Source organism: Myotis lucifugus, unplaced genomic scaffold, assembly GCF_000147115.1.
Source record: "Myotis lucifugus unplaced genomic scaffold, Myoluc2.0 scaffold_0, whole genome shotgun sequence".
Classification (NCBI taxonomy): domain Eukaryota; kingdom Metazoa; phylum Chordata; class Mammalia; order Chiroptera; family Vespertilionidae; genus Myotis; species Myotis lucifugus.
The window spans coordinates 62830617-62855937 of NW_005871048.1; the positions used below are offsets into that span (position 1 = coordinate 62830617).

Here is a 25321-nt window from a genome sequence, read left to right on the forward strand (position 1 = left end):
TCTGTTTCTTTGTTATGGGGTGAGGCCACAACATTAGTAACAAAGAAACAGAATTTCCGGAGGATGAGGCCCAGAAATCAGGATTTTAAAAAGATTCCCAGGTGATTCTAATGTGCAGCCAAGGTTGAGAACCACTGGTCTACAGGGACGATAAAGACCAGCTAATGTCTGTCTGCTCCTTTCATCACCATCCCCATGTCGCTTATTGTGCATCAGAAACGAGTGCTCCCCTTGCACGGGCTGTCCAATCCCAACCACAGCCTTTTACGGGTAAGGAAACTGAGGCCTGGAGGGAGCCCATGGAATCACGGACGAGGCGGGCAGGTGGTGAAATCGGGACTCCGGAGTCTATGCGTACACCACCCCATGCTGTTCAGCACCTGGCCTCCTCCACGCGAAGCCCAGTTCACGCACTGCTGCGAGGCTGGGTCCACGGTCACCTCCTCCTCCCTGTCCATCTGAGAAACCACCTCAGGGGGTCTTTCCATGTTCAATACTATCCGAAGTCTCATGGCAACACTCCGTACTGTTAACAAGGATCTCTCAGAACTCTTTCTAAATAAAAGATGAGAGAGATGTCGAAGAATCCCTTAAAAGCGACTAATTATGGCCAGACTTGGAGAATGCCTGTGTACATTTCACATGTTCTTTGCAATCAAATTGTTTGACATAATTTGAAAGCAGTCAGTCCCCAATCTAACTGCAGAACTTTTAAGAGGACTGCTTTATATATATTGAGTTCTATATATACTCAGTGTGACATATTTAGATGCTTAGTTACAATAATTCCTACATAAAGGAGACACAGTGAAACTGCCCACTTCAAAAGAGCTTTGTAAAAACAAAAGCTTGTTTTATAAACGCCCACCCTATGTCCTGTGCAAGTCTTCCTGGCCCTCCACATCCCCGTGGTGCAGTCTGGCAGCCTGCCAACCACGGCTGTGACAAGAAGCAGCCCTCCATAGATGATCACACTTCAGAGCTGCACACCACCTCAGAGCTCACGTGGATGATCACACCATCTTGGCGCTGCACGTGGATGATCACACCACCTCAGAGCTCACGTGGATGATCACACCACCTCAGAGCTCACGTGGATGATCACACCACCTCAGAGCTCACATGGATGATCACACCATCTTGGCGCTGCACATGGATGATCACACCACCTCAGAGCTCACGTGGATGATCCCACCACCTCGGAGCTGCAGGTGGATGATCACACCACCTCAGAGCTCACGTGGGTGATCACACCACCTTAGAGTTGCAGGTGGATGATCACACCACCTTGGAGCTGCACACGGATGATCACACCACCTCAGAGTTCACGTGGATGATCACACCACCTCGGAGCTGCACGTGGATGATCACACCACCTCGGAGCTCACGTGGATGATCACACCACCTTGGAGCTGCACACAGATGATCACACCACCTCAGAGTTCACGTGGATGATCACACCACCTCAGAGTTCACATGGATGATCACACCACCTCAGAGTTCACATGGATGATCACACCACCTCAGAGTTCACGTGGATGATCACACCATCTCGGAGCTGCAGAGGTCGGGAGGAGGAGACTTTCACATTGGGGGGCCCCAGTACCAACTGTGTGACCCTGAGCCTCAGGCTAGAGACCACAGATCACCCGCCTTCTGATGAATGAGGGAAGAGTCAGTCTAGGAACGAGCACTAGACTAATGCAGCGATGATGAGGGGAAAGGATGACTGCCATTAGCAACGACAATAAGAATAATGACAGAAACTGTGGGAGCCAACAGGAACCTAGGCCCCACGACAACTAAACAGAACATGGGGTCCTGGGGTAGGAGGAAACTGAGCAAATCTGACCAAAGTACGGGCTTGAGTTAATAACAGTACATCGACATTGGGTCATTGATTGTAACAAACACACCATTCTAGGAAAGATGGTAATAATCAGGAAAACGGGGGGTGGGGTGGAGGGTCTGGAATGCTCTATGCCATTGTCACAGTTTTACTGGAAATCTAAAACTGGCCTAAAAAAGCTTATTTAAAAATGTGTGTGTGTATACACCTAGCCCTTCCCTCTGAGAGGCTAACACTCCAGCCACCAGACGAGGCCTCTGGGGAGGGCAGGCTCTCCCAGTGACATCAGCTAAGGGCATCAGGGCTCCTCGGAGGCTCTGCCCACATCTGCCCACTAGGATTCTCCGATCACTGGAGGCGGCACCGTAAAGGGACTTCCGGGATGAAGGGTGATGGAGATCCACGCTTCCCCGAGCGCCTCACCCAGGACCCACGCAGGCACGGCTCAGTCTCCTGCTTTATGCTGCACACACATTTTTAAGGAGCTGAACCCTGTTTTCTTGTTGAATGTCACTACAGCCGTGAAGCCGCTTACCTCTAGGGTGGATCTGCAGTGACAGTGACTCCCAACAGGCCAACATTGCGTTTCTGGAAGCTTCCCACCTCTTTGCTGGCAGGGAACGGCATTGCAACAATAAACGTCCCAAAGGAACAAGTGCATTTTACCTGATCTGGGACACTAACCAGCATTCATTTAGTCCCACTTCTCATTTCACACTTGAAGAATGAGCCAGCACTGAGGGCTCAGTGCCTTCCTGGGGCAGCCGGCACGGGGCTGCTGGCGCCCAGGTCAGCACCGGCCTCGCTGACACCCAAGGCTGCTCTTCACATGAACAGCACCGCCCCCAATCCTTTTCCCAAGAGATTCCACGCGTCAGTAAGCAGACAGGCCTCAAGTGCCAACTTTGGCGCACTTAGTCTGCGCCCCACAACAGCCCTGTGACGTGGGCACCATTTCATTCCCATTTCACAAGTGAGGAAACTGAGGCAGAGAGAAGAGAAGTCAATCAGCGGAGCTAGGATTGTTCAAACAACAAATGCCTAGGCCAGGGTTCATCTTACAAGGGAAAAGGTAGTCACTTCCAGTTAGATTTAAAGAGAGGAGGGTGTCAGGTAGGAAAGCCCATTTCAGAGTCTGAAGAGCCTAGACGTCTCTCTTCTACCTGCCGTCCTGCTGCTGGGGGCATCTCTCCAGGCTCGGTTCCTCATCTGAGGGAGTAACAATCACTGCGGAGGAGGACTACGGAGACAGGGCCAGGCCAGCGTGGGGGCCCAAAAGTTTCCTCTTTTCTTAAGAAGTGAAATAATTGCATAATTGCTACGAGTCAGGAAATAGGGTTTTTCAAAGGCGGACCAGAACTTCCTCTCTACCATCCTTGGGAGCTAAAGTCCCAAAGAATCTGGTGGGAAAGATGGGTTTTCCTGATCTTAGAAAAAATAGGACAGGAGAAAAACATGAGCATTTCAAGGCCTGACTTGAGGCTCTGCTAACAATGTGGAGGAGTTCTGTATGTCCGCCTGCTGACTGCAGAGCATCTCCTGGCAAAAGCTGAGTGAGCTCAGGACCGGCCTGGGAGTTAGAGCATCGGCCAGGGAGTTGGAGCATCAGCCAGGGAGTTAGAGCAGGGACCAGGGAGTTAGAGCATCGGCCAGGGAGTTAGAGCAGGGACCTGGGAGTTAGAGCAGGGACCAGGGAGTTGGAGCAGGGACCAGGGAGTTAGAGCAGGGACCAGGGAGTTAGAGCATCGGCCAGGGAGTTGGAGCATGGACCTGGGAATTAGAGCAGGGACCAGGGAGTTGGAGCATGGACCAGGGAGTTAGAGCAGGGACCTGGGAGTTAGAGCATTGGCCAGGGAGTTGGAGCATGGACCTGGGAATTAGAGCAGGGACCAGGGAGTTGGAGCATGGACCTGGGAGTTAGAGCAGGGACCTGGGAGTTAGAGCAGGGACCAGGGAGTTAGAGCATCGGCCATGGAGTTGGAGCAGGGACCTGGGAATTAGAGCAGGGGCCAGGGAGTTGGAACAGGGACCTGGGAGTTGGAGCAGGGACCAGGGAGTTGGAGCAGGGACCAGGGAGTTGGAGCAGGGACCAGGGAGTTAGAGCATCACCTACTTATCTTCTGAAAATACAGAGTGAAAGGTAAGGTTCCTGCCTTCTAAATCCCACAGATCTTTCTCCTGGAAGACAAGATAATTCATGGGGCATATAAAATGCTGCTGACAGAAGCGGCTTCATGGAGAATGACCTCCTGACAGGTCATGTCTTTGGAAGGTAACCTGAATCCCAAGGAACAAGCAGACCAGACAGAACAGCGATGGGAAGATGCTATGCCAGCGAAGTACCAATCAATCGTATTAGAGAAATCTGTGACCCCAACATCAGCATCTCCCTTGAGCCAGAGTTTTCTGGGTTTTCCTGGCTTTTGTGTTCAGAGCTTTTTCCATCTAAAAGGGAACATCAATGTGGACGACTATTTAGAAGACGGCTGTCAGAGAGCATCTTCCTTTCGGCCACTCATCTGCAAAAAGCCTCATGTGGAAAGCGTTCTAAATCTCTTTCTTAAAGCTCCTGCATGAAAATTCAACATGGCTGCATATGCCACACTCTATAAACTCATTCGCACAGACTCTGTCAATAGGATGTAGCTACTCACAATCACTGTAACAAAGAAGGCCTGGACCTTCAGATGCATGCAGCGGCCCTGGGCTCTGCAAAGCTGCCTGCAAGAATGAGGCAAGTGCTTCCTTGTGTGGCCACAGTTGCCTTGGAAACAAAGCCTGAAGCCAGGCCTGCAGGGAAGGCCTGTGCCTTGCAGAAGTGCTGGCTGCATGGCTCTCCACCAAGCAAAGGGGAGGTTCCTCTCAGGTTCCTCCTTCCCAAAACACTAGAATTGTTCTAAATAAACCTATATTTAGCACATCTAAAAGGAATTCAACCATAAGACTTTCACCACTTCCTTTCTGAACCTGTTATGTTACTTCATTGTGCCACGACTCACTATTTTGAAGAAGCTGACTATATTACTTATTAAATCAATTACTCATTCAGGGTGTCTACACTAAAAACAATTTAGAATGTGTTTTACCAAGGGTCCTTCAAAACACAGCCCCAGGAGACAAGCTAACCAACTTCAAACTTAACTCTGAGAGGACCTTTCTTCTCCCTAAACCCAAAATTTGCTTCACCTTTTGAATATGCTTCAGAAAATGAAATAAGCTCCTTATTAAGGCCTAAAGTACCTGTTTCCATTTTTAAGGTGCCTCCAAAAGCCATCCTGTCAAAACACACACCATAAATCTAAAATATGAACTTATTCCTTCCATTACAATGTGTTTTGACAGAAAGCAGTCAAAGATATGGAGGGCAGAGAAGGAAAGCGGGGGAAGGTAGTAATCCACGTCAGCGGGCCTCATTCTCACTGTGCTAAAGCAAGACACGGCATCTTGTTGTTTGGGACGAGCTAGGGAGCTGTCAGTGAATGAAACTACTGACACAAGTGTAATGATAGTACTGAGGCCACTGTCTGCCTAAAGCTCCTGCACATGGGCTTAATAAGGCCAGGCTCCCAATGGAGCCCCTCACAGCCCAGATCTCTCCTGGCTTAAAATGCTGTCCTCCTCCCTCCTACCCCCACCCCATCTTTAGTAGACAAGGGGGAAGGGCCAGAGTGAAGTCCACCCTTACTTTTCCAGGTCTTATGGCCCTCTCCCACCTTACTATGCTTGTGACTAGTTCCCATCGTAGAGGGCATTCACCTCAGAGGCCCGATGGTGCCCTCTGAGGCACAGCCAACTCCTAGAACTAGCTGGAAGTAGTTCTAGGGTGCTCTCTGTGATATACCAGGTCTGCACGCCCACTGCTAGAGTCACTATTATTTCCTTCCGTATACTTACTCTGGGTTTTTCTTGTTCTATTTCTAGTTATTTTAGTTGTAGGGTTAGAGAGCTTATCGGAGATTTTTCTTGTTTCTTGGGGTAAGGTTGTAATGCTATGAACTTCCCTCTCGAGACTGCTTTCACTGTGTTCCACAGATTTTGGTTGTTTTGTGTTCATTTTCATTTGTTTCCAGGTAATTTCTGATTTCTTCCTTGATCTCATTCTTAAAGCATTCATTATTTAATAACATGCTATTTAGCCTCCATGTGTTTGAATGTTTTAAGTTTTGTTGTGGTTGATTTATAGTTTCATGCGCTTGTAATCTAAGATGCTTGATATGATTTCAATCTTCTTGAATTTGTTAAGACTTATTTTATGTTCTAACATGTGATCTATCTTTGAGAATGTTCCATGTGCACTTGAGAAGAATGTGTATTCTGCAGCTTTGGGATGAAATGTTGTGTAAATGTAATTAAATCCATCAAGATCTAGTGTGTCATTTAAGGTCGCTGTTTCCTTGTTGATGTTTTTTCTGGAAGATCTATCCAGTGAAGTCAGTGGGGTGTTAAAGTGCCCTACTATGACTGTATTGCCATTGATCTCTTCCTTAAAGTGCACCAAGAGTTTTTTTTTTAATATACTTGGGTGCTCCTATATTGAGTTTCTTGTTGGATCAATCCCTTTAGTATTATGTAGTGACGTTATTTGTCTTTTTGTTATAGCCTTTGTTTTGAAGCCTATTATGTGAGAAATAAGTATTGCAATCCCAGCTTTTCTTTTTTGTTTTGTTTCCATTTGCATAGAATACTTTTTCTATCCCTTCACTTTCAGTCTGTATGAATCTTCTGTTCTGAGGTGGGTCTCTTAGAGACAGCATATATATTTGTCATGTTTTCTCATCCATTCAGCTACCCTATGTCTTTTGATTGGAGCATTTAATCCATTTATATTTAAGGTTATTATTATAGGTACTTACTTATTGCCACTTATTTCTTTATGCCTATGTTCCTCTCTCTATTTCTTCTTCTTCTTAAAGCAGTTCCTTTAGCATTTCTTGTAATGCTGGTCTGGTAGTATTGAACTTCTTTAGCCTTCTTTTGTCTGGGAAGCTCTTTATTTTGCCTACAATTTTAAATGATAGCCTTGCTGGATAGAATAGTCTTGGTTGCAGGTTCTTGCTTTTCATTACTTTGAATACTTCATGCCAATCCGCTTTGGTCTGAAATGTTTCTGTTGAGAAATCTGCTGACAGCCTATGGGAGCTCCCTTGTAGGTAACTAACTCTCTCTCTCTTGCTGCCCTTAAGATTCTCTCTTTGTCTTTGACCTTGGCTCTGATAGACTTTTAAATGTCTACATTGACCAATGACAATCACTGTGTGCCTACTGCGTGCTGGACTGCTATAACAGTGGTCAATGGGCAGGCAGAGGAAAGTGGCAGAGCACTCTTTCAAAACCAACTGGGCATCTAAAAAAAAGGGCCATATCCAGTGACATTTTCAAGAGGGGGGAAGGTCTAAAAGTATTTAGTGCCAGAGAGAAAAGAACTAAGAGCGGGAGAAGTTGAAGATGTTGGGAAAAGAGGCCAGACTGAAGGGCCGGGTCCTGGCAGTGCAGCGGGAAGGAGAGCACAGGCAGAGAGGGAACACCGAGATGTGAGAGAGAAAAGAGGCACGGCCAGGTGTGGGGTGGAGAGCTTGGAGCCTGCACCCCATCATGAGTGTGCAAAGGAGAGAGGCCCACAGAGAGAAGAGGCTAGTCACCTGCGCGTAGCTCCCCAGAGCCCACACGGCCACATGGCTCTGCTGCCCAACAGTCCCAGCTGTTGTCCCCCCGGCCTGCCTCTCACATCCTCTTCCTTGTCACCAACTGAAATTGACTCATGAGTAGGTCTTGGCTTAGCCAGCAAGAACTACCAGGGAAAGCCCCCTGACAGGTGGCCATGCCCATTCAGGGGGTCTGGGTCTGGCCTGTCGGCCCACCCTTTGCCTCCTCTCCATCCCCCATGTCTGGCAGAATGTCTGACACATGACAGGTGATTATTTGAAAGCCAGAGGGAGAGAATGTGGGCACAGATGTTTGCAAAGTCTGCAAAAGGTGTTTACATTTAAGGTTTCTTTCCATGAACAGCTAAGATTTAGCCTTAAGCCCTTTCAATTTAAGGAAAAGTGTGCCAGGCACCCCTTAGAATCCCAGGGGCAATGAGCAGAGATGACAGGAAAGAACTGAAACTCCGATGGGTGGAGGGAGGAGCAGGCAAGCTCCTGCCTATCCCTGAACCAGTATAAGAAGCAGACCGTGGCTCAGGGCTCTGCCCTTGGCTTGCTCTGGAAACCTTAAAGCAGAGACATTTCCTACAAAAAAGTGTTCTCGCTCTTGCTGCCCCGAGAACCTGTCTCAACAGCCTCGATGATCATCTTAGACTGAATAAAACAGGTTTATCAGAAAAACATAGGGCAGGATGGGCCACAGGAGAGATTTCCCTGATTGAGAATGGAAGGAACCACAGGAATGGGAGGGAGGCGGTCCATGGGTGCTGGACACACAGGAGGAAGTTAGTAGACCCTCAGCCTCTGTATCTGAGCGCGCTCAGGAAGGGAGGCGGGGCTGGGGGAAGGCGCTGCGTGGGGCAGGAGCCTGCATCTCCAGAGCTTGGTTGTTGCCAGTCCCGCCTCTTAGGTTCTTTGGTGCCTGAAGTCTTTGTTCACATGATCCAACTTTCACATCCTTCCTCGAACCATACTGGCTCTAGCAGTGCCTTATCTTATGGAGAAAATAAAGGGGAGATAAGAGCACATTTTCCACATATTTTTGCTCCAAGAGGAAGGCAAATACTTTCCAGCGAGTGCAAGAAGGGAGACCATGTATAATGTAGATAAGGAAAAACCCAGCTGCATCCACCTGTGGTGAGGCAGCCGAACACGATCTTTTCTTACTTGTTTCTTGAGGTTGAGAAGCAGGAAGGTTGGGATTCTCGTTTTCACTTCACATATGAAGACATGTAAAAAGGTAACGTTGCCCTAGCTGGTTTGGCTCAGTGGATAGAGTGTCCGCCTGCAGACTGAAGGGTCCCGGGCTCGAGCCCAGGTTGTGGGCTCGATCCCCAGTTGGGGGTGTGCAGGAGGCAGCCGATCAATGATTCCCTCTCATCATTGATGTTTCTCTCTCTCTCTCCCTCTTCCTTCCTCTCTGAAATCAATGAAAAATATTTTTAAAAAACACAAAAAAGAAGATCACGTTTTAAAGGCATTTTTACTGAATAGGACTTCAGTGCAGTTTGTTTAGTTCCCATAATTCTAGCCCATATTTAGTTCCTTGAGGTTCCCCTCTCATGTAGAACCTATAGACAGAGCAGCCAGGGTTTACTGCTGTTTACCTGTTTTATAGACTTTGAGATTATCATGTTAGATGTATATTGACACTTTTCCTTTTATAATTGAACACCCTCTTTATTTCTAATAATGGTTTCATGCTTTTAAGTTTATTCGTTTAATATTCCAATTCTGATACTAGTTTTTGTTTGTTTGTTTGTTTGCTATAGTTTCTTGGTAGATCTTTTTCTACTAGTTTATATATTTTTAAACTTCCTGGGTATTTATGTTTTAGGTGTGTCCTTTGAAAACAATATACAGCATGATTTCTAAAAGGTATTCAATTGGATAAATCTTTGTCTTTTAACAACTATAATCTATTTGTGTTTACTGTAATCACCAATACTTATAGACAAATTACTATATCTTATTTTGTGATTTCTATCATGATGTCTGTTCTCATTTCTTTTCTTTCCAACAGATTCATCTAGTGAGTTTTTATTTATCCAATTTTTTGTATTTCTTTTCCCTTTAAACTTACTTGGAAGTGATTTCTATTCCTACACTTACAGTGGTCATTTGAAAATGCTAACATACACTCCTGAATTTGCACATGCAAGAGAAACCACTCCTCCCGTGTCCTCAGAACACCTTCCCCTCTCCAGAGTTGAAGTGGTTGGTGCTCTAGTTCCCTCTGTAGCTGAAGTCTGTAACTCCACATCAAATCGCTGTCTTTCGTTTAAGTGGTCGATCCATTGAGATTTATAGACATATTAATCCCAGCCCTTTCTTCCTAGATGCACTTCCTCTCTAAGAGCCTATTCTTCAGACAAGAGAGTTAACCTCGGAAACGTTAAGAGACTTTCCAAAGTCACACGGCGAGTGAGCACCGTGGCCCACCCTGAACTCCACAGCTCCCGGGTTCTGGACACACCACAGCCTCCCCGCCTGCTTCCTAAGCACACACACAGAGAAGAACTGGGAAAAGGACAAGAATGCCGGCCCATCATTACAGAAATGCAAGGCCCATTACCCTCTGGGTATGAACGGAACTTTCACAAGCTAATCAACAGACACTTGGCACCACAAATGTGGCAGAACATTCAAGATGTTTTTCTGTTTCAAGAACATCACAGTTTTCAAAAGGGTCAACTGACTGCATCATCTTTTGCCTCCGTTGGCCAGGTACCCTCTGAAATCTGAGCATCATCTCTTCTGAGTCACCTTCACACACATGTAGCCAAGGCGAGCTCTCCTCAGCTGTGGTTACAACAGATTCAAAACCAAGCACACAGGTATTTACAGGAGAAAACAGGGAAAGCCACTGTCTTACCTGTGCCACTTCTTCAAAATCTTCGTGCCGTTTCTGCAGAGCTCTGGCCCGATGGAGAGATTTCCCCACACCTGTATGTTTGCTCAGAAATGCTTCCCCATGGTTCTCGATCCAGTCCAGCACCTGCAAAGAAAACAAGAGTTTGGCCATAAAAACGACAGCCTGCGTTGCTCAAGGTTTAGGGCTATCAACTGAAGATACATGCTGTTGTCAAAACTCTATTTAAAAAGAAGAAGAAGGAGAAAAATGAAAGCAATTGTATACTAATCTAACACACTTGAGAATTATATCTTCTATCAGCTTTCCACCACAATTTTAATCAGCTCTTACTTTAAATGTGTAAATCTATGTAGTGATGTTACAGCAAGGATGATTAATTTAAACCTCACCTCACTTCATGACCGAGCCACCAAATCTGACTGCGGATGATCGGAGTTATCAAGCCACAGAGACCAAAGCGCAATTCAGGCTTAACTACAGTTAGTGTTTTCCTGTCTCGTCCTTAGAAGACTTGACACATATGAGTAAAACCCAAGAAAACAAAGCCCTTGAACGCCTCTGTCCTGGTCTTTAAGGGCAATTTCTTCTATAAACTAAGCTGTTGTGAAAGCGAACAGTCCGTGGATTTAATTACTTAAGTTCTCTGTCTCTCCACTCCACTGCAGAGACAGAGGGCAAGTAGAGCGTACGCCCGACGTTTCCAGCTCAGTGGGGACCGAGGAGTTCACCAGCTCTCGGAGTGGCGAAAGGCTGACAATAACTAACGAACTATTTACACGACATCAGATGCACACGTTGTCACTTTCTGATGGAGCGGAAGTAACTAGCAAAAAACTCAGTCAGTGCTGTCTTTGACTAGAAACTAAAAACACTAACTAAAGGGGCCATCTAAATATTTAAATAGAGTTGTTATTATGCAGCTTAAGCACTGAAGGCTGCCTTGAACTTGCATTTCAGTGACTGTGGTAACTAGGCATATGGATCAAAAGGATTTGGGACTGCAGAACCACCTGGGCAGGCACAGCTAGGATGGTGGCCTACAGGGCAACCTGGAAGCCCGCCAGCCACAGCACTCCACTGAGGCAAATAAAAGGGCCTAACTCAGGGTTCGCTGCTGCAAAGGGGTCCCTTGCCCTCTGTCACCTACACTACAGAGATGCCAGCTGTGCTGACAGGTGTCCAGAAGCAAAGAGACAGCAAGGGCCCGAGCCCCCTGTCTAGGGACAACGGCCTTGCTCCTCATTGCTCCAAACCAGTGACCTTGGGAAGCCGAGGGTCTGATGGGGTCCCTTCTGCACAGGGCTTAACAACAAATGGCTTGCGAAGGGGACTCAATCTCTGTGGGCTTCTCTGAAGGCCCTTATAGAATCGCAGACGCTGAGAGCAGAAGTGTGTGGGTACCTGGAAGGGGAGGAAGTGAGGCGTGTATGGAGGCCAAGCTCTGCAGTGGGTGCTCGGGCCACACGTTTACCTTTGATTGTAGATAGTTCATGTCTGAAACTTTCTGTCAGTACCACCACTCTGCCAGTCACCTGGGGGCACACTACAGAGTAAGTCTCATGGGGTCCATTTGTATTCTGTCTATCACCTCAGCCCCCATCCTTCTAAAAGCTCTCTCATTTCCCCCCCTCACCTCCGGCCCCTGCATACATACACAGGTTCTGAGCTGCAGTTTCCCTACTGGCTCAGTGGTGATAACCAGGCCAGGTTGCAAATGTTCCGTGATATCGGGGTGAAGCACCTTAACATCAGAGTGGCACATACACAGCACCTGAGCAGCCCCACCCACAGACACAACCCGAGGCAGGCTTCCACCTAATTGTAAGCACTGTGGTGGCACAGCTAAAAGGTTCCATTGCTTTCTAACTAGTGCACTTAGTACATTACTTTTCTTCAGAGAGAAAGAGAGAGAGAGAGACCTTTAGTATCAGTACTGCCATTAGAAGGTGGTGCTACACTCACTGCTGGACTTCAAGGCACATATCAAGCTACTGAATTGTTTAGACCACAGGCTCTTAGTACATATTTTAAAACACATATTTTAAAATGCACTCCTGAATTAATGTCCAATGACAATTTCAAGACATCTCAACCTTAAGGAATGGACCCAGTCAATGGAATGTGCCTCTGGACATGAGGCCAACCTCATGCAAAGACAGGGGTCAAATATTGTAAGACTGATAAGAATTCAGGGCTATATAAGTAGCACCTATGCCTCAGTCCTCCTGCCCGACAGGTCTGCGTGCAGGGCTGGGAGGCATTTTTTACTGTAATTATGGTATATTCTGTATATTCCTCAACTGTAAAAAAAAAAAAAAAATGAGGCCATGGGTAAGGAGCAAACCCGATGATTACTGGTGGCTCAATACGGACCTGAAATGTGGCACAATTTCAAAAGGTAAAAGGTGAACATTATTCTTGATAGAAAGGGCTGGGAAAGCAAAATGCAGTATTTAAAAAATAATAACCATCGCTCAGCCGGTTCCATGGTTGAGTGTCAAACCATGAACTAAGAGGTCCCCGGTTACATCCCGGTCAGGCACAAGCCTGGGTTTTGGGCTCGATCCCTGCTATGGGTAGTGCAGGAGGCAGTCGATCAACGACTCTCTCATCAGTGTTTCTTTCTCTCCCTCTCCCTTCCTCTCTGAAATCAATAAAAGCATATTTAAGAAGTAATAATAATTTGTTTTTTAAGCCTAAGAAAGTGTTTCAGGAAGCGTAAATTAGAAATGAAAGCTATTATAAGCCAACTGCTTAGGGTTATCATGGGCATTTTTCTTTCATCAGTGGTTCCTTTAGACAAAATTGTAAATACCAGGTCAAATTATACTTCCAACAAATATGAAAGCAATTCAAAGAAGAGTGTACAAAGTCCAAGCACTTAATTAGAAGGGTAGCAGACAAGTATGAAACCCAGTTCGTGTTCAAAACCAAACCCCCTTCTTGGCTTTCGCATCTTTCACAAGTCGGAGAACTTTTCCCAGATTTCCACGGAATCCTGAATCAATAAACTGGTCCAAGGAGCATTTCACAGACATGCTTGTGGATTCTTCCCACTTAAGACATACATGTATTTGCAAACCAGGGGGCTTCATCAACCTCGGCCAGCCGCCTTCCGACCTGAGCTGTGGAGGCGGCTGCCATCTCTCTGCCTTGTGACCTCGAGCCCAGGAGCAAGGCCCACCAGGATTTGCTGCCTTGCTGCCAGACGCCGGGAGAAGGGCAGAGCCGATCCCTTCGGGCAGCCTACCTGGTTCAGGGCAGAAAGCAAAGCTGGGGGACAACCCCGCCTTCCCTCCCGGTCAGAGGATGTGGGAGGAGATCCTTCCTCTGTGTGTCGGTGCCCTCTAATGGACTCAGTGACAGCACCAAGGTCAAGCCCGCTCCCAAGTGAGCCCAACACCTATGTCTCTTAGCATCAAATGTCAGATGTGCAAGAAATCCTATGGATTGTTTAGCTTAATTCCCAGTTTGTAATTACAAGACTGAACATGACGATGGTAAGTATGGTTATGCCCATTTCTCAGCTAATAATGAGATTGTTGTCAGCATGCTGTCTAGGACGCTGTTATAAACACTAGATAAGACCTCTGACACTAAACAATCAGGAACACATTAAGCCAGTCTATTTTTACTGGTAATTCATGACTCAGAGAGTATTCAGAGAAAATATACATACATCTGTCAATTCTAGTTACTGTTTGAAGAGACATACACAGCAAATTTATTCTGTTCTAAGTCAGGTTTTTTGTGTGTAAAAATAAAAACAATAAGCTCTTCTGATTCTATATTCAGTTAAAATAACTATGATTACATGAAGCAAATCAAAAAACAAAGGTACTTCTCAGATACTCTGCATTGGTTCTTTTTTATATAAAATCAAATTTTTCCAGATGCAAAATAGAAATTCCCTACCAAACCAAAACTGACCTCGTTTTATTTATTTTAGTTACTTCTTTGTTCAACCTTCTGGCTTTTATGTAAATCATTGGAGATACCAATGTAGACAGAAATGGACCTACCATGTTTCTAGCTGTGCTTTTAACTACCTAAGTGCTGCTGAAATCAGAACCTTCTTGATGATCAAATCAACAGTGTGGTAGTGATTACAACAAAGGACAACTGACCAACTGAGCAATGTCATCTCAAATTTACTAAATGTAAACAGGTGACCAAAAAGGAGGCTTTCACTTAGACAATGTCAATTTTCTTAAAGGCTGGTGTTTGGCATTGCTGGAAAGTGATCTACTATTACTATACTATTAATGTCACTTACCCACAATGTTTAAAATCACAAATGAAGAAATACTGAGTTTAAATTACCATCTCCACTCCTCCTCCTATCTTGGGCTGCCTGACACTTTTCCCCAATGCTCCGAGCCTATTTGAGCCCTGAGCCAGTGTCTCCGTCCTGTTCTCTCCTTCCCTGAGGCCAGGCCTCCTGCTCCACTGCACGGAGGGGAAAACAAGGCCTGGGCGGCTGGGACCTGCTAGTAGGCGAGTTCTCTCCCTTGCTTTCTCCGGTGCCATGTATCCACTCCTAAGGTGACTGATGAAACTTCAAAATAATTTTTTTAAAAGTCTCCTTAAGTAGCTACTTTCCTTGACTCTGGTGGGTGGGCAACTGCAGCTTTTGAGAAAGCCCTCTCCCTAGCCAGGGAAGCCTCGCATAGTATTCCTTCCTTCCTGAAGAGCAGGGCAAGTCACTGTGACTCCTGATTAGCTCCCAAGTGAAGTGCCCCTCAGGTCAAGAGCGATGAGGCAGCTAGAAACACACGAGGCTTCTGGGAGCCTCGGCCAAGTCACGACTCTTTTTGAGGCTCCGTTTTATTACCTGGAAAAGGAGGGGCTTGGCCTGATATGATTGCGAGGGCTCCACATTCTACGGTGTGCATGACCTAACTTTTGCAGTACAAAGAAACAGACACAAAACTCAACACGCATCTGTGGGCCTTGGGGACAGAGGGAAGAAGGAGAACTTCTTAGGCCCAGCGCTTCCAGCTGCCAGACAGTAATGCCGGTCTCCCCTGCGCATCTTTATTTCTCTCCACTGGAGCCAAGACACTCTGTTTCATTCATTATATTTCAAAATAAGTCTGTTCTAAATATATATAATTATTCTTAATATTGAAATATCTATTTTTTAAAGTGGTTTCTAAAACATTCCAAAACAAACTAAGCCCAAATATACTAAGCTCACCTGGAAAAAGAATCTATCAAAAAACAACAAACAAATCCCACAAAACCCCAGTCAAATTATACCAGCAAAAGCAGGGTACAGAGCCACAATGCCCTGCGTTGCGAGAGCTACTTCTGCTTACCAATATGCCCTCCTATGAAACGCCACTCCATGCACTTTCCTGGCTGAAAGGAAGTGTGGGTGAAATCAATGAAGAAGGGCTCACAAAGGGGTTACAGGCTTTTAAACTTCTACATCCATCCATCCATCCAACCATCCATCCATCTTTAAGAAAAAAAAATCACCAGTTCTCCTTGTATTACCCTAGTTTTAATTATAAAAACAACAGGAAATTTCTTTAGAAAGGCAAAGAAACTCAGGAAGAGGGAAGAAGAAAAGTAGGTAGGTTATTATTCATATAGTCTCACCTTAGACATTCCCCCAAAACCCCAATCAAACCATCACTCTATCAACACAGGTAAATCCTTTTAGTAATTTTCTAAATGTTTGAAAATTATTTTTCCATTTTCAGATTAGAGATGAATGTAAAATAGTCCAAAGTTGTCCAAGAAAAATCTTCCTATGTCCAGATACTGTTATCTGGGGAACTAAAGTTACTGTGTATAGATTAAGTCCACTTACTGACTATATAAATATATACACACACTCAGGTATGCATACACACATGGATGCACACTTCCCTGTCAGCCCACCCGGGCACTTTCCCCTTAGGAGCTCTGGCAATAAAAGGGAGGCCCCAGCTGCCTGGGGTTGCTCTCGGCTCTGCCCACTCCTTATCGTCCTGGATCTGGAGCACCTGCGTCCTCAAGGGCTCGAGGGCCTCAGGTGCCCGCTCACTTCCAATTCACACCAGTCCCCTGGTTCCTGCTTCCAGTTCCACTGCCTACACTGCCAGCTCCCACACTTGTGTTCTTGTATTGTATCCATTTTCCCACCTTTTTAACTCCCTCCGGTGAACTTTCAGCTGTGGTTACTAGGATTACTGACAGTCATGTCTCTTCTGGGTTCACTAGGACAAAAGGTAAGTAAAGCTGTGGCTCTACACGCCAGGAAGACCATTGGTCAGCCTCTATCTGCTCTCAGCAGGCTACTCATCCCAAACACTTGCCCTCCAGCATTTCCGAATTCAAACCAAGAAACTCTCAGAAAAGATAGCAACCCTCTAATCCAGTGGTTCTCAACCTTCCTAATGCCGTGACCCTTTAATACAGTTCCTCATGTTGTGGTGACCCCAACCATAAAATGATTTTCATTGCTACTTCATAACAAATTTTGCTACTGTTATGAATCGTAATGTAAATATCTGATATGCAGGATGTATTTTCATTGTTACAAATTGAACATAATTAAAGCATAGTGATTAATCACAAAAACAATAGGTAATTATATATGTGTTTTCTGATGGTCTTAGGCGACCCCTGTGAAAGGGTCGTTTGACCCCCAAAGGGGTCGCGACCCACAGGTTGAGAACCACTGCTCTAAATCATTCTTACAAGAGCCACAATCAGAACTGTGAGCAGGGGCATGTAAACAGAAGAGAATGTTAAACTGCTAAGGTTATAGAAGGATTCTGATGAATGGGATGCAGAAAACCCACCTTTCTGACGTCATGAGCATTAAGAGCAAGTATGTGGTGCCAACGTAGATATAGCCTTAAGTCAGGCATCACGAAGAGATGGCTTCTACTGGCAAAGGTCAGCAGCCGAGGACCCAAGGTGAACCTGTGAAGTTGCTTCTCTGTAGACCTGAAAGCCACTTCTCTGCCTCTTTGGCATTTCCTGACTTCTCTCCCTCTTTTAGAACTTGGCATTTAAGACCCTAATTTTTGCATTCAAGTATCAAAATCTTTAATATTTTAAAGATCTCATCACACTTGCAAAATTCCCATGAACTAAAACAATCACTTCCTTTCTCAGTCACCCCTAACTCCCCAACATCCATCAAATCTCCGGTTTCTTCAGGCAGATCTCCTAGTTGGATTACTTGATTCCAAAGTAAATGAAGAAATGTTTAGCCCAAAAGAATCTTTTAGCAAATTTCTTAAATTTCTTCATTAACTCACTCAACAAATACTGAGCATCTACTACCGCAGACACTTGGGAAACACCAGGAATAAAAACACCCAGATCACTGCCTCTGTGGACCTTACATCTCTGCTGGGACTTCTCCATGACTCGCATGGAGTCTGGCTCATCACACTCAACCGGAGCAACCTTTCTAAGGCAAGTAGCATCCTGCCATCCACCCCCCACTGCCCACAGCACGGAGTCAAAGAGCTCCGCGTGCGGGCCCTTCACAGTGTGAACTCAACCTGGTGAAATGGGAAAAGTGTTCACTCCTCAGCAGGTTGGCTGTGAGCATCAAGTGAGCATGAGGGAGGAAAGGCACTTCCATGCTAGTGAGCACCCACAGAGCACCGAGAGGAGCTGGGTGCCATACAGAGGTCCCTCACAGCCAGTCACAGGGCACGCTAGGCCCTGGCACCACTTCACGGCACTCATTCCCTGGGTCCCTGCAATGGTGTCCTAATCTTACAGAAACAGGTCCTGAGCCTTCATGGCAGAGGTCGCCTTTCCCGCACCAGACCCAGCTCATACCTCCCCACCTCTACACACAGGGCCACCTGCTGCTCTCTGATCAGGCCGGCCTCTGCAATCCTTTACAATTCTCACTGCCCGTTCCTCAACCTACTGACCTTTTACCCATCCTCCAAAGATCAGCTCAAACCCTGCCTCTCCCATGAAGACTTTCCTGGTGCCCAGCAATTGCTACTTTCAGAATATTCATTAATGGCTCAACATGAACCTGGAGAAAGTTCTTCCAGGAGCTAACTCAGCAAGGGTGACCCGCCCACACGAAGTCCTGCAAGGAGAGTGAGAGATTTTTTAGGGGAAGGTCTCCCTTTCTGAGGGGCTTCCCCTGGGGAGGCCAGCCTGCATAGTGTGGATCACCTCACACCACCTGCTGGAGTGACTAGATCCCACCCACCCCAGGGGCAGGCGGGCTGGACGAGTGAGTAGGAAAACGGGTTTGACAGCATCCTGCTTCCCAACAATCATCCCATTTGAAGGAGTACGACACACATACATTATCCCGCTCTAGTGAGATAAAGCATGCTCTCAACAAAAACCACTGCTCGGCAGTAGCCCAACCATTTGCAGAGTCAACCAAACACCCAACTGAGGGCTGCTCGAATGTAGACAGAAGGCAGTGGGAATGCATGCTATTTGATCATCTGGAATATGGCACAAAGAGTACTGATTCTATTTTGAAATTCATGACAAAGGTTAACCTAGGTTAGTAGCTACCATATGTAGGGGCAAGTCTTCAGCAAGACCTCCCACTCCCCTACCCCATCCTTTGATGTGGACAAATGCTAAGCTTCACCGGCCCCCCACACCACAGCATGACTCCACCCGAAATACCTTCCACACAGAAATCACAGAATTGCCTTTGCTTGTTAACCACTAAAGCAAAATTACTCATGTTTTAAAAACCAAATGCCCCCTGCCATGTTCCCACCAGTCCCGTCCTTGGGGGTGCGCTGTTAACAACAGTCCGGTGTCTGTTCTTCCAAGGATTTTTTCAGACACATACTGTCCCAGGTGGAGGCTTGTTTTCATTAAAATGTCATCATTCCACACCTACTGTAGGGTGAGCTGCTTTTCTCTTTGTCTCAGCAGTATTTACAGATGCTCCTCCTCATCCAAAACAAACAAACAGAAACTCACAGGCAGCTCTAGTCGGCTTATTATATGTTTGTGGGTTTTGATTGTTTTTGTCTTTACAAATTTACCTTCTACTGACAACGTCTTTCTAAAGTACTACATTTTTCACTTATTCTCAGCTTACCTCTCCTACTCCATGCTCAGTATGGCAAAACTTTCCATGTGTTATAATGTCTTGAGTTTCAGAAACACAATTTTGGTCCTACATCCTATGTACTCCTTCAAGGTAAAAGACTGCTTCGTCTTATCAACTTCGCTCCCGACTTCACAAGTCAAGCCTACACAGCAATTTTCCTGTTTGCATGACAAGTCCAAACCTTTCCCGGACATTTAATCAACGAAACCTTTCGCTTCCAGAGCACTCACCTGCTTCTGATGGAAGACTAGCAGGAGCTGCAAGCATTCCGTGTTCTGCAGAACTTTCTCCTGCTGACACCCCACCCAACCGACTGCTCGAGAAAAAAGCTAGCTGAAAGTACTGGCCTCATTGTTGCCATAATTACCTTTTGAACACAAAAATTAATGTTTGCCTTTTTCAAATTCAAGCACATTAAGAACTTGGCGCCAAATCAGACTAGCCTCCTCCCTATCCCCACAGCCTGCCTTTCCCCCTGCCTCCCTGGGACATAAACAGTCCAGTGGCTTATTCTTATGGGACTGGGGTCCCGGGGAGCCCCAGAGGTGGGGACAGAGGGGGCCTGTTGCTGCTTCAGACACACGTCCAGAAAGTGTGTGGGTCCACGGGTGTGTAATGAACACTTGATCCGAGAGCCAGAGAGGTGGGCAGGAAAATCCTTTCATAATTACATTTAAACTATAACCATTTCATTGTCGAACGTTTTCGGACAATTCAGAAAAACTAGCACTCCCGCTTTCAACCTCACCATTTCACTCTCACAGGGACTCCTGCCGCTGGCTCCTCCCCCGACTCCCCGTTCTGTGTTGTTCCCCAGCAATTATCTTCCTGGACTAACACTGTTGTAAGGAAGCATGACTCACATCGACCCATGATTCCCGAGGCATTGTGCATGGGGGACTCCAGAGAGCTCAAAGACCGTAAGTAGAAGCAAAGCATAGTGTGTGAAAATTAAAAATTACAGCACAACGAAAAGAACTGTGAACTCACCCGATTCCCGTCGTGCGAAGAAGGGTGCGGAGTAACGTGGAGAATCTGTGTGTTCAAAGAACACAGCGCGAGTCTCCGCACTCTCAGCCCATTGGGAGGAAACCCACTCACCTTCAGGTGATCCGCAGGGAGAGTGAAATCTGAGCTCCTGCAAGTCTGAGCACAGCACGGCTCCTGGACGCCCAGGGGGAGCTGGTTGGGTCTATCACTGTGGCTTCCTGCCAACTCCCCTGGATGCCTGGGCTCCCCTGCACCCCCCAGAATTCCTCAGCCCAGAGCTGACACCTCATTCACACCCTCTATTTTAGAGCAAGGACACAACTAGTATCTTATTTATCCCTAAAGCTAAGTCATATTTTATAGGCCCCCATTGTTTTAATCCTCAAAACCCAGGTCGCAGGACAGCCTTCCTTATTCCATACTAAGCAGAAAAACAGTATGGGGACTGGGCTTACTCTTATTTTTATAACAACATCAAAGGGATATCAACTGCTTAGAAATGAGAGTCACAAAAGTCCACTTTTCATTCATTAGGCAGCCATTTATTAAGCACCTACTGTGCCCCACGGGCCCCCGGGTGGGAAAGAAGTGCGAGCAGCTTAGAGCTGAAGCAGAGGAAGAGCAGAGAAACCTTACACTGTAACAACACCTGGTATGAGCACCTTTGCGTTATTCTCACAAATAACTTTAACTGCGAATGCCCTGTCTCAAGAACAAAACTCAAGAGTCTCCATGAAGGCCCAGCATCATCTCACATGCTCCGCGCATACGTGGGAGTTAGCGGCTGAAAACCGCCTGAGCAGGCGATCTCAGAAGCTGCGTGTGTGTGACTGTGAATTTGGTTTTCTCCCATCATCATCTCCTACTCGTTCCATCAGCACGTAGCCCAGTACGAGGACCCACTCACCTAACTCTCGGTTCAGCACGACCAGCCCCTACGAGGAGGAATGCCGCGGGCAACTCACCTGCTGGACGTCCTGCTGGAAAACGCACAGCTGCAGCCGCTGGTGGAGCCGCACCTTGCGGTGCTGCCAGATGTTCTCCAGCTGCCGCTGGTGGTGCAGCACCTCGTGGATGACGTCGAGCACGTGGTGCACGGCCTTGGAGTAGTTGGCCGAGGCTGTCAGGGAATCGGAGCTGCCGGGGGTCAGGGGCCGCTGGAGCTTGTCGAGCAGCGACTTCCCATCCTGGCTCACCTGCCCAGAACAGACAGCGATGAGAACCAGTGACTGCTCGGCGCTCGCAGTCTGCCCGCCGTGCGGCACACTGTCCTCGACGCACGTGGGCACACAGCCATGTGCACACGCGCTCCCACACAAACGTGAGCCACGGTTTTATTCAAAGGCATATTTTATAATGAACAAAATAAAAGAACAACTCCATCAGTTATCCAATGGCACTACAGAACCAAATGTGGCAACACACTGAGTTAAAAGAACACCTGTTATCACGAAACATTGTAGACGCTGTTCTTAATGAATACACACAGTATTTTGCCTTGTGACATAAGTCAGCGGATATAAAATTGCATTGCTGGGAAATCCTCAAATTAACAATGTAAAAGTGGTAATTGTTAGAGAGAAAAACAATCACAAGAGCAAATTTTAATGTTGAATCTTGAAACCTCAGTTTTTTTAAAATCAATAATTTAGCACTAAGCAAGGAATATGTACATAAACTTTCTTACATAGTTGGATAGCAATTTTACTTCACGAAATAAAGAGAAAATTTTAAAATGCCATTTAATTTGGTTCATTTGCTTTAAAAAGTAATGTTAATTAAAATGTCATCAGCTTTGGGAAAAGACTTCTGTGCTGTATTAGCACAGTGAACTACGGAATATACAATGAAATGAAAAGCATTCAGACTAACCAAAGAAATAAGAAAAGACGAGGGCGGAATATGAAAAGAAAAGCATGATGTGTTTTTCATTTTTAAGTGAGTCTTAAGACTGAGGGATGATTAAGCCAAGCCAGAAGTCATAGAAGGAAAACATGTCCGATCAGACAACAAAAAGGAGTCGTAGAGGAACTGGCTGTGTGACTCAGGGGGCTTCTTAAAGTAAGGCTTCATCTCGGAGCCCTTGGAGCTCAGACACCTCTGAATCTGAAACCTCCTTGGATCTCAGGGGCGGGGGGGGGGGGGGGCGGAGGGGGGGGCGAGCAAACAGAGCCTGGTTACAACACAAGAGGGTGAGGAGGAGGGGTGGGTGGATGGGAGAAGCTAACACAGGGAGCCTCTAGCAACCAAAACCTGGAGGCCAGTGGAATTTTCTAATCTCTTCTTTTAATCTTTTAAAATGGTAAATCATGTTGGAATGTAACTTTTTTCCCCCTCATACCAGATTTTGAGATCTTTGTTGGAAGTGCTAACTGTGGCTTATGAAGGCTGCCCGTCATAGATTAAAATTGATCTAATACATCAAGATGGCAACACTTGAGTGAAAACAAACCAAGCCGACGTAACCAAAGAAAACAGGTAGGAAAAGAACCAACTGAACCACTAGCAGGGTCAGGCATGTGCAAAAGCTAAACAGTGAAAATGAGCGTCTTCTAAAGCAGGGACAGCCCCAGAAGTCGCCGGGGTCTGCACGGGCATTTCTGATCGTGACCGTGAGCAGGGGAGGCCCTGTGAGTGCTGGGCGGGGCTGACTGCCAGGGAGTCAGAGGCAAGGTGTTATTCAACACGAAGTGTCCTGCTTTTGGTGACTACCTGAGCTGGGTGCTATTTAACATATAAGCATGAAGTTACTGCTCTCTTTTTCTTGCCTCCTCTAACAGTCACTGATTTTTCTGGGAATGCAGTTACCATGTGAATCAAAGCAAGGCCTGCTTTTCTTTGGAACTTTACAAGAGGTGCTTACCATTTCAAAATATCAGCAGGTAACAGCAGTCTAGTATTGGAGTCACCAAACCTAACTCATGCCGAGTCTGCATCCGCAGTTGCCATATTCACGATGGCTTTATATTTATGGCCAGAGCATGAATATCTCGTTTTTTTTCTCTTCTATTGTTGCATGTACTTAGGCATTTATAGACTGAAACACATTTTATCATACATCACCTTTCTTTTGTCTCTAATTTATACCATAGCATATATGTAACATATATATGAACATATCTAAACTTTATGTAAAGCTAGATTACTAGCCATACATTTATTTCAGCAGGCTTCATAACCATTTGTTAAACATGCTTTGGTGAACATGTCAGATGGACATTGAACCGAAGGTGTGGCAGAAACCGACAGATGCCTCCTCAAAGTCACTTCCTCCATAGCCAAACCCCTACGGTCAGGTACAGCAACACCCCAGCTATAAAACCATATTTCCCAGCCTTGATTACAGAAGTGGCCAATGTACAGAAGTAAAGCATGTTGAATGGGACTCCCAGAAAAATGCTGAATAGGAGGCTGGGCATGCTCATTCCCCTTCCTCGTCCTCCTTCCCGATGCCAAGAACCTGGTGGAGATGGCTGGAGCTTCAGCAGCTATTCATGACCTTGAGGTAACCTTAAGGATGACAGCCAACTTTCTAAAAGAGCAAAACAAAAAGCAAACGGGTCCAGAGAGCCTCTTACTAACAGAACCTCCACACCAGCCCTGGAATGCCAGCCTTGGGGCTTCTACACGGGCAGAAGGCAAACCTCTATCATAAGCCATTGCTTTGGATCTTAAACCAGCAATACAAGATGGTTTTCCTGCCCTCACCAAGTCTCCAAAGATATCCATGTGACACCATTAATATTCCACCACTGAGAGGGAAAGAGTAATCCGAGCAAGAAGATTCCAGTGGCTGCCGTTGCGGGGGTGTCTTTGTAACAGCTCGAGAGCAGACACGATACTGGGTTGAGAACATCACGCTTGCCATGGAGGAGGGGTGGTGAGGAATGGCTGAGTGCGGAACACACAAATACCTAAACAAAAGACAACTCACTAAGCAAAGCTTTGCCTTCTGGGAATTCTGAAGCAGGGGTTAAAGTGTCTCTTGGTGCCACTGCTGGCTGTCACTCAGTGGTAGAGATGGCAGCAGAAGTAGCAGGAAAGACTCTGGGCAACAAAACACATCTGCATCCACTAGGACCAGACAGCCTACAACGCCAAAGGCACGCTCAGGCACCACATCTCCCCCAAAACCTTTCAGAAGCAATCCTATTTTATCTCCCAGACTTGTCAACTTAAAAGGTATTCTTCAAGCATATAAATGATTTCATATAGTTAGCAAAATATTTTTGTTTTTGTAAGAACAATAGTAGGATGTAGGGGGGAAAATGCTAGAATTTTATGAAGACTAATGTCCTATTTTATAGAAAGAGACTTTTAAATGGTACAGAATAACCAGAAAATTACTGAAAGAAGAGATTGAAAAGTATATAGAAGCCAAAATATTCATATACAATTCAAGTACTAAAAAATAACACATTTGTTTATGGTATGTGATATAGTTTTGATTTCTTAGCTCTAGAACCAGATGAATTAATTTGCTTAAGTTACACCTTTTGTCTAAAAATGTGTTTCTAGCCTTTAGGCAGTCAAACCCTATCCCCCAAAGGGACAGTAGCTGCAAAAAAGAAAATCTTTATTACCAAAAAGCAGCACTAATCTTCTGTAATTTTTGAACAGATCAAAGTGGCTCATTGTTTCAGGTTCTGCTCTGGTTGAACACAGTGCTCGGGGCTTGAATGGCCACAGAAGTTACATTTTACAAAGATTAACGTTTATAAAGAGATGAACTAATATGCTCAAATACCTAAATGACTTAAGAAAACAGAAGTACTAACTAAAGCGAAAGAAAGGGATTCAAGTTTACAAGTTTACCATATCAAAGGTATGTTAGTTCGTAATATTTAAGTGGAAACTTAATTGTTTAAAATATAGAACAAAAGTCTGGTTCTTGAATA

General features: G+C 45.8%; 1 protein-coding gene across 1 annotated transcript in view; it reads right to left on the reverse strand.

Annotated features, from left to right (window-relative positions):
• TRIO (trio Rho guanine nucleotide exchange factor) overlaps positions 1 to 25321 on the reverse strand; it is a 198986-nt gene that overhangs the window by 139883 nt on the left and 33782 nt on the right. Inside the window, 2 exon segments of the mRNA XM_023752278.1 lie at positions 10370 to 10492; positions 21389 to 21619. Of these exon segments, the coding sequence (XP_023608046.1) occupies positions 10370 to 10492; positions 21389 to 21619 (354 nt within the window).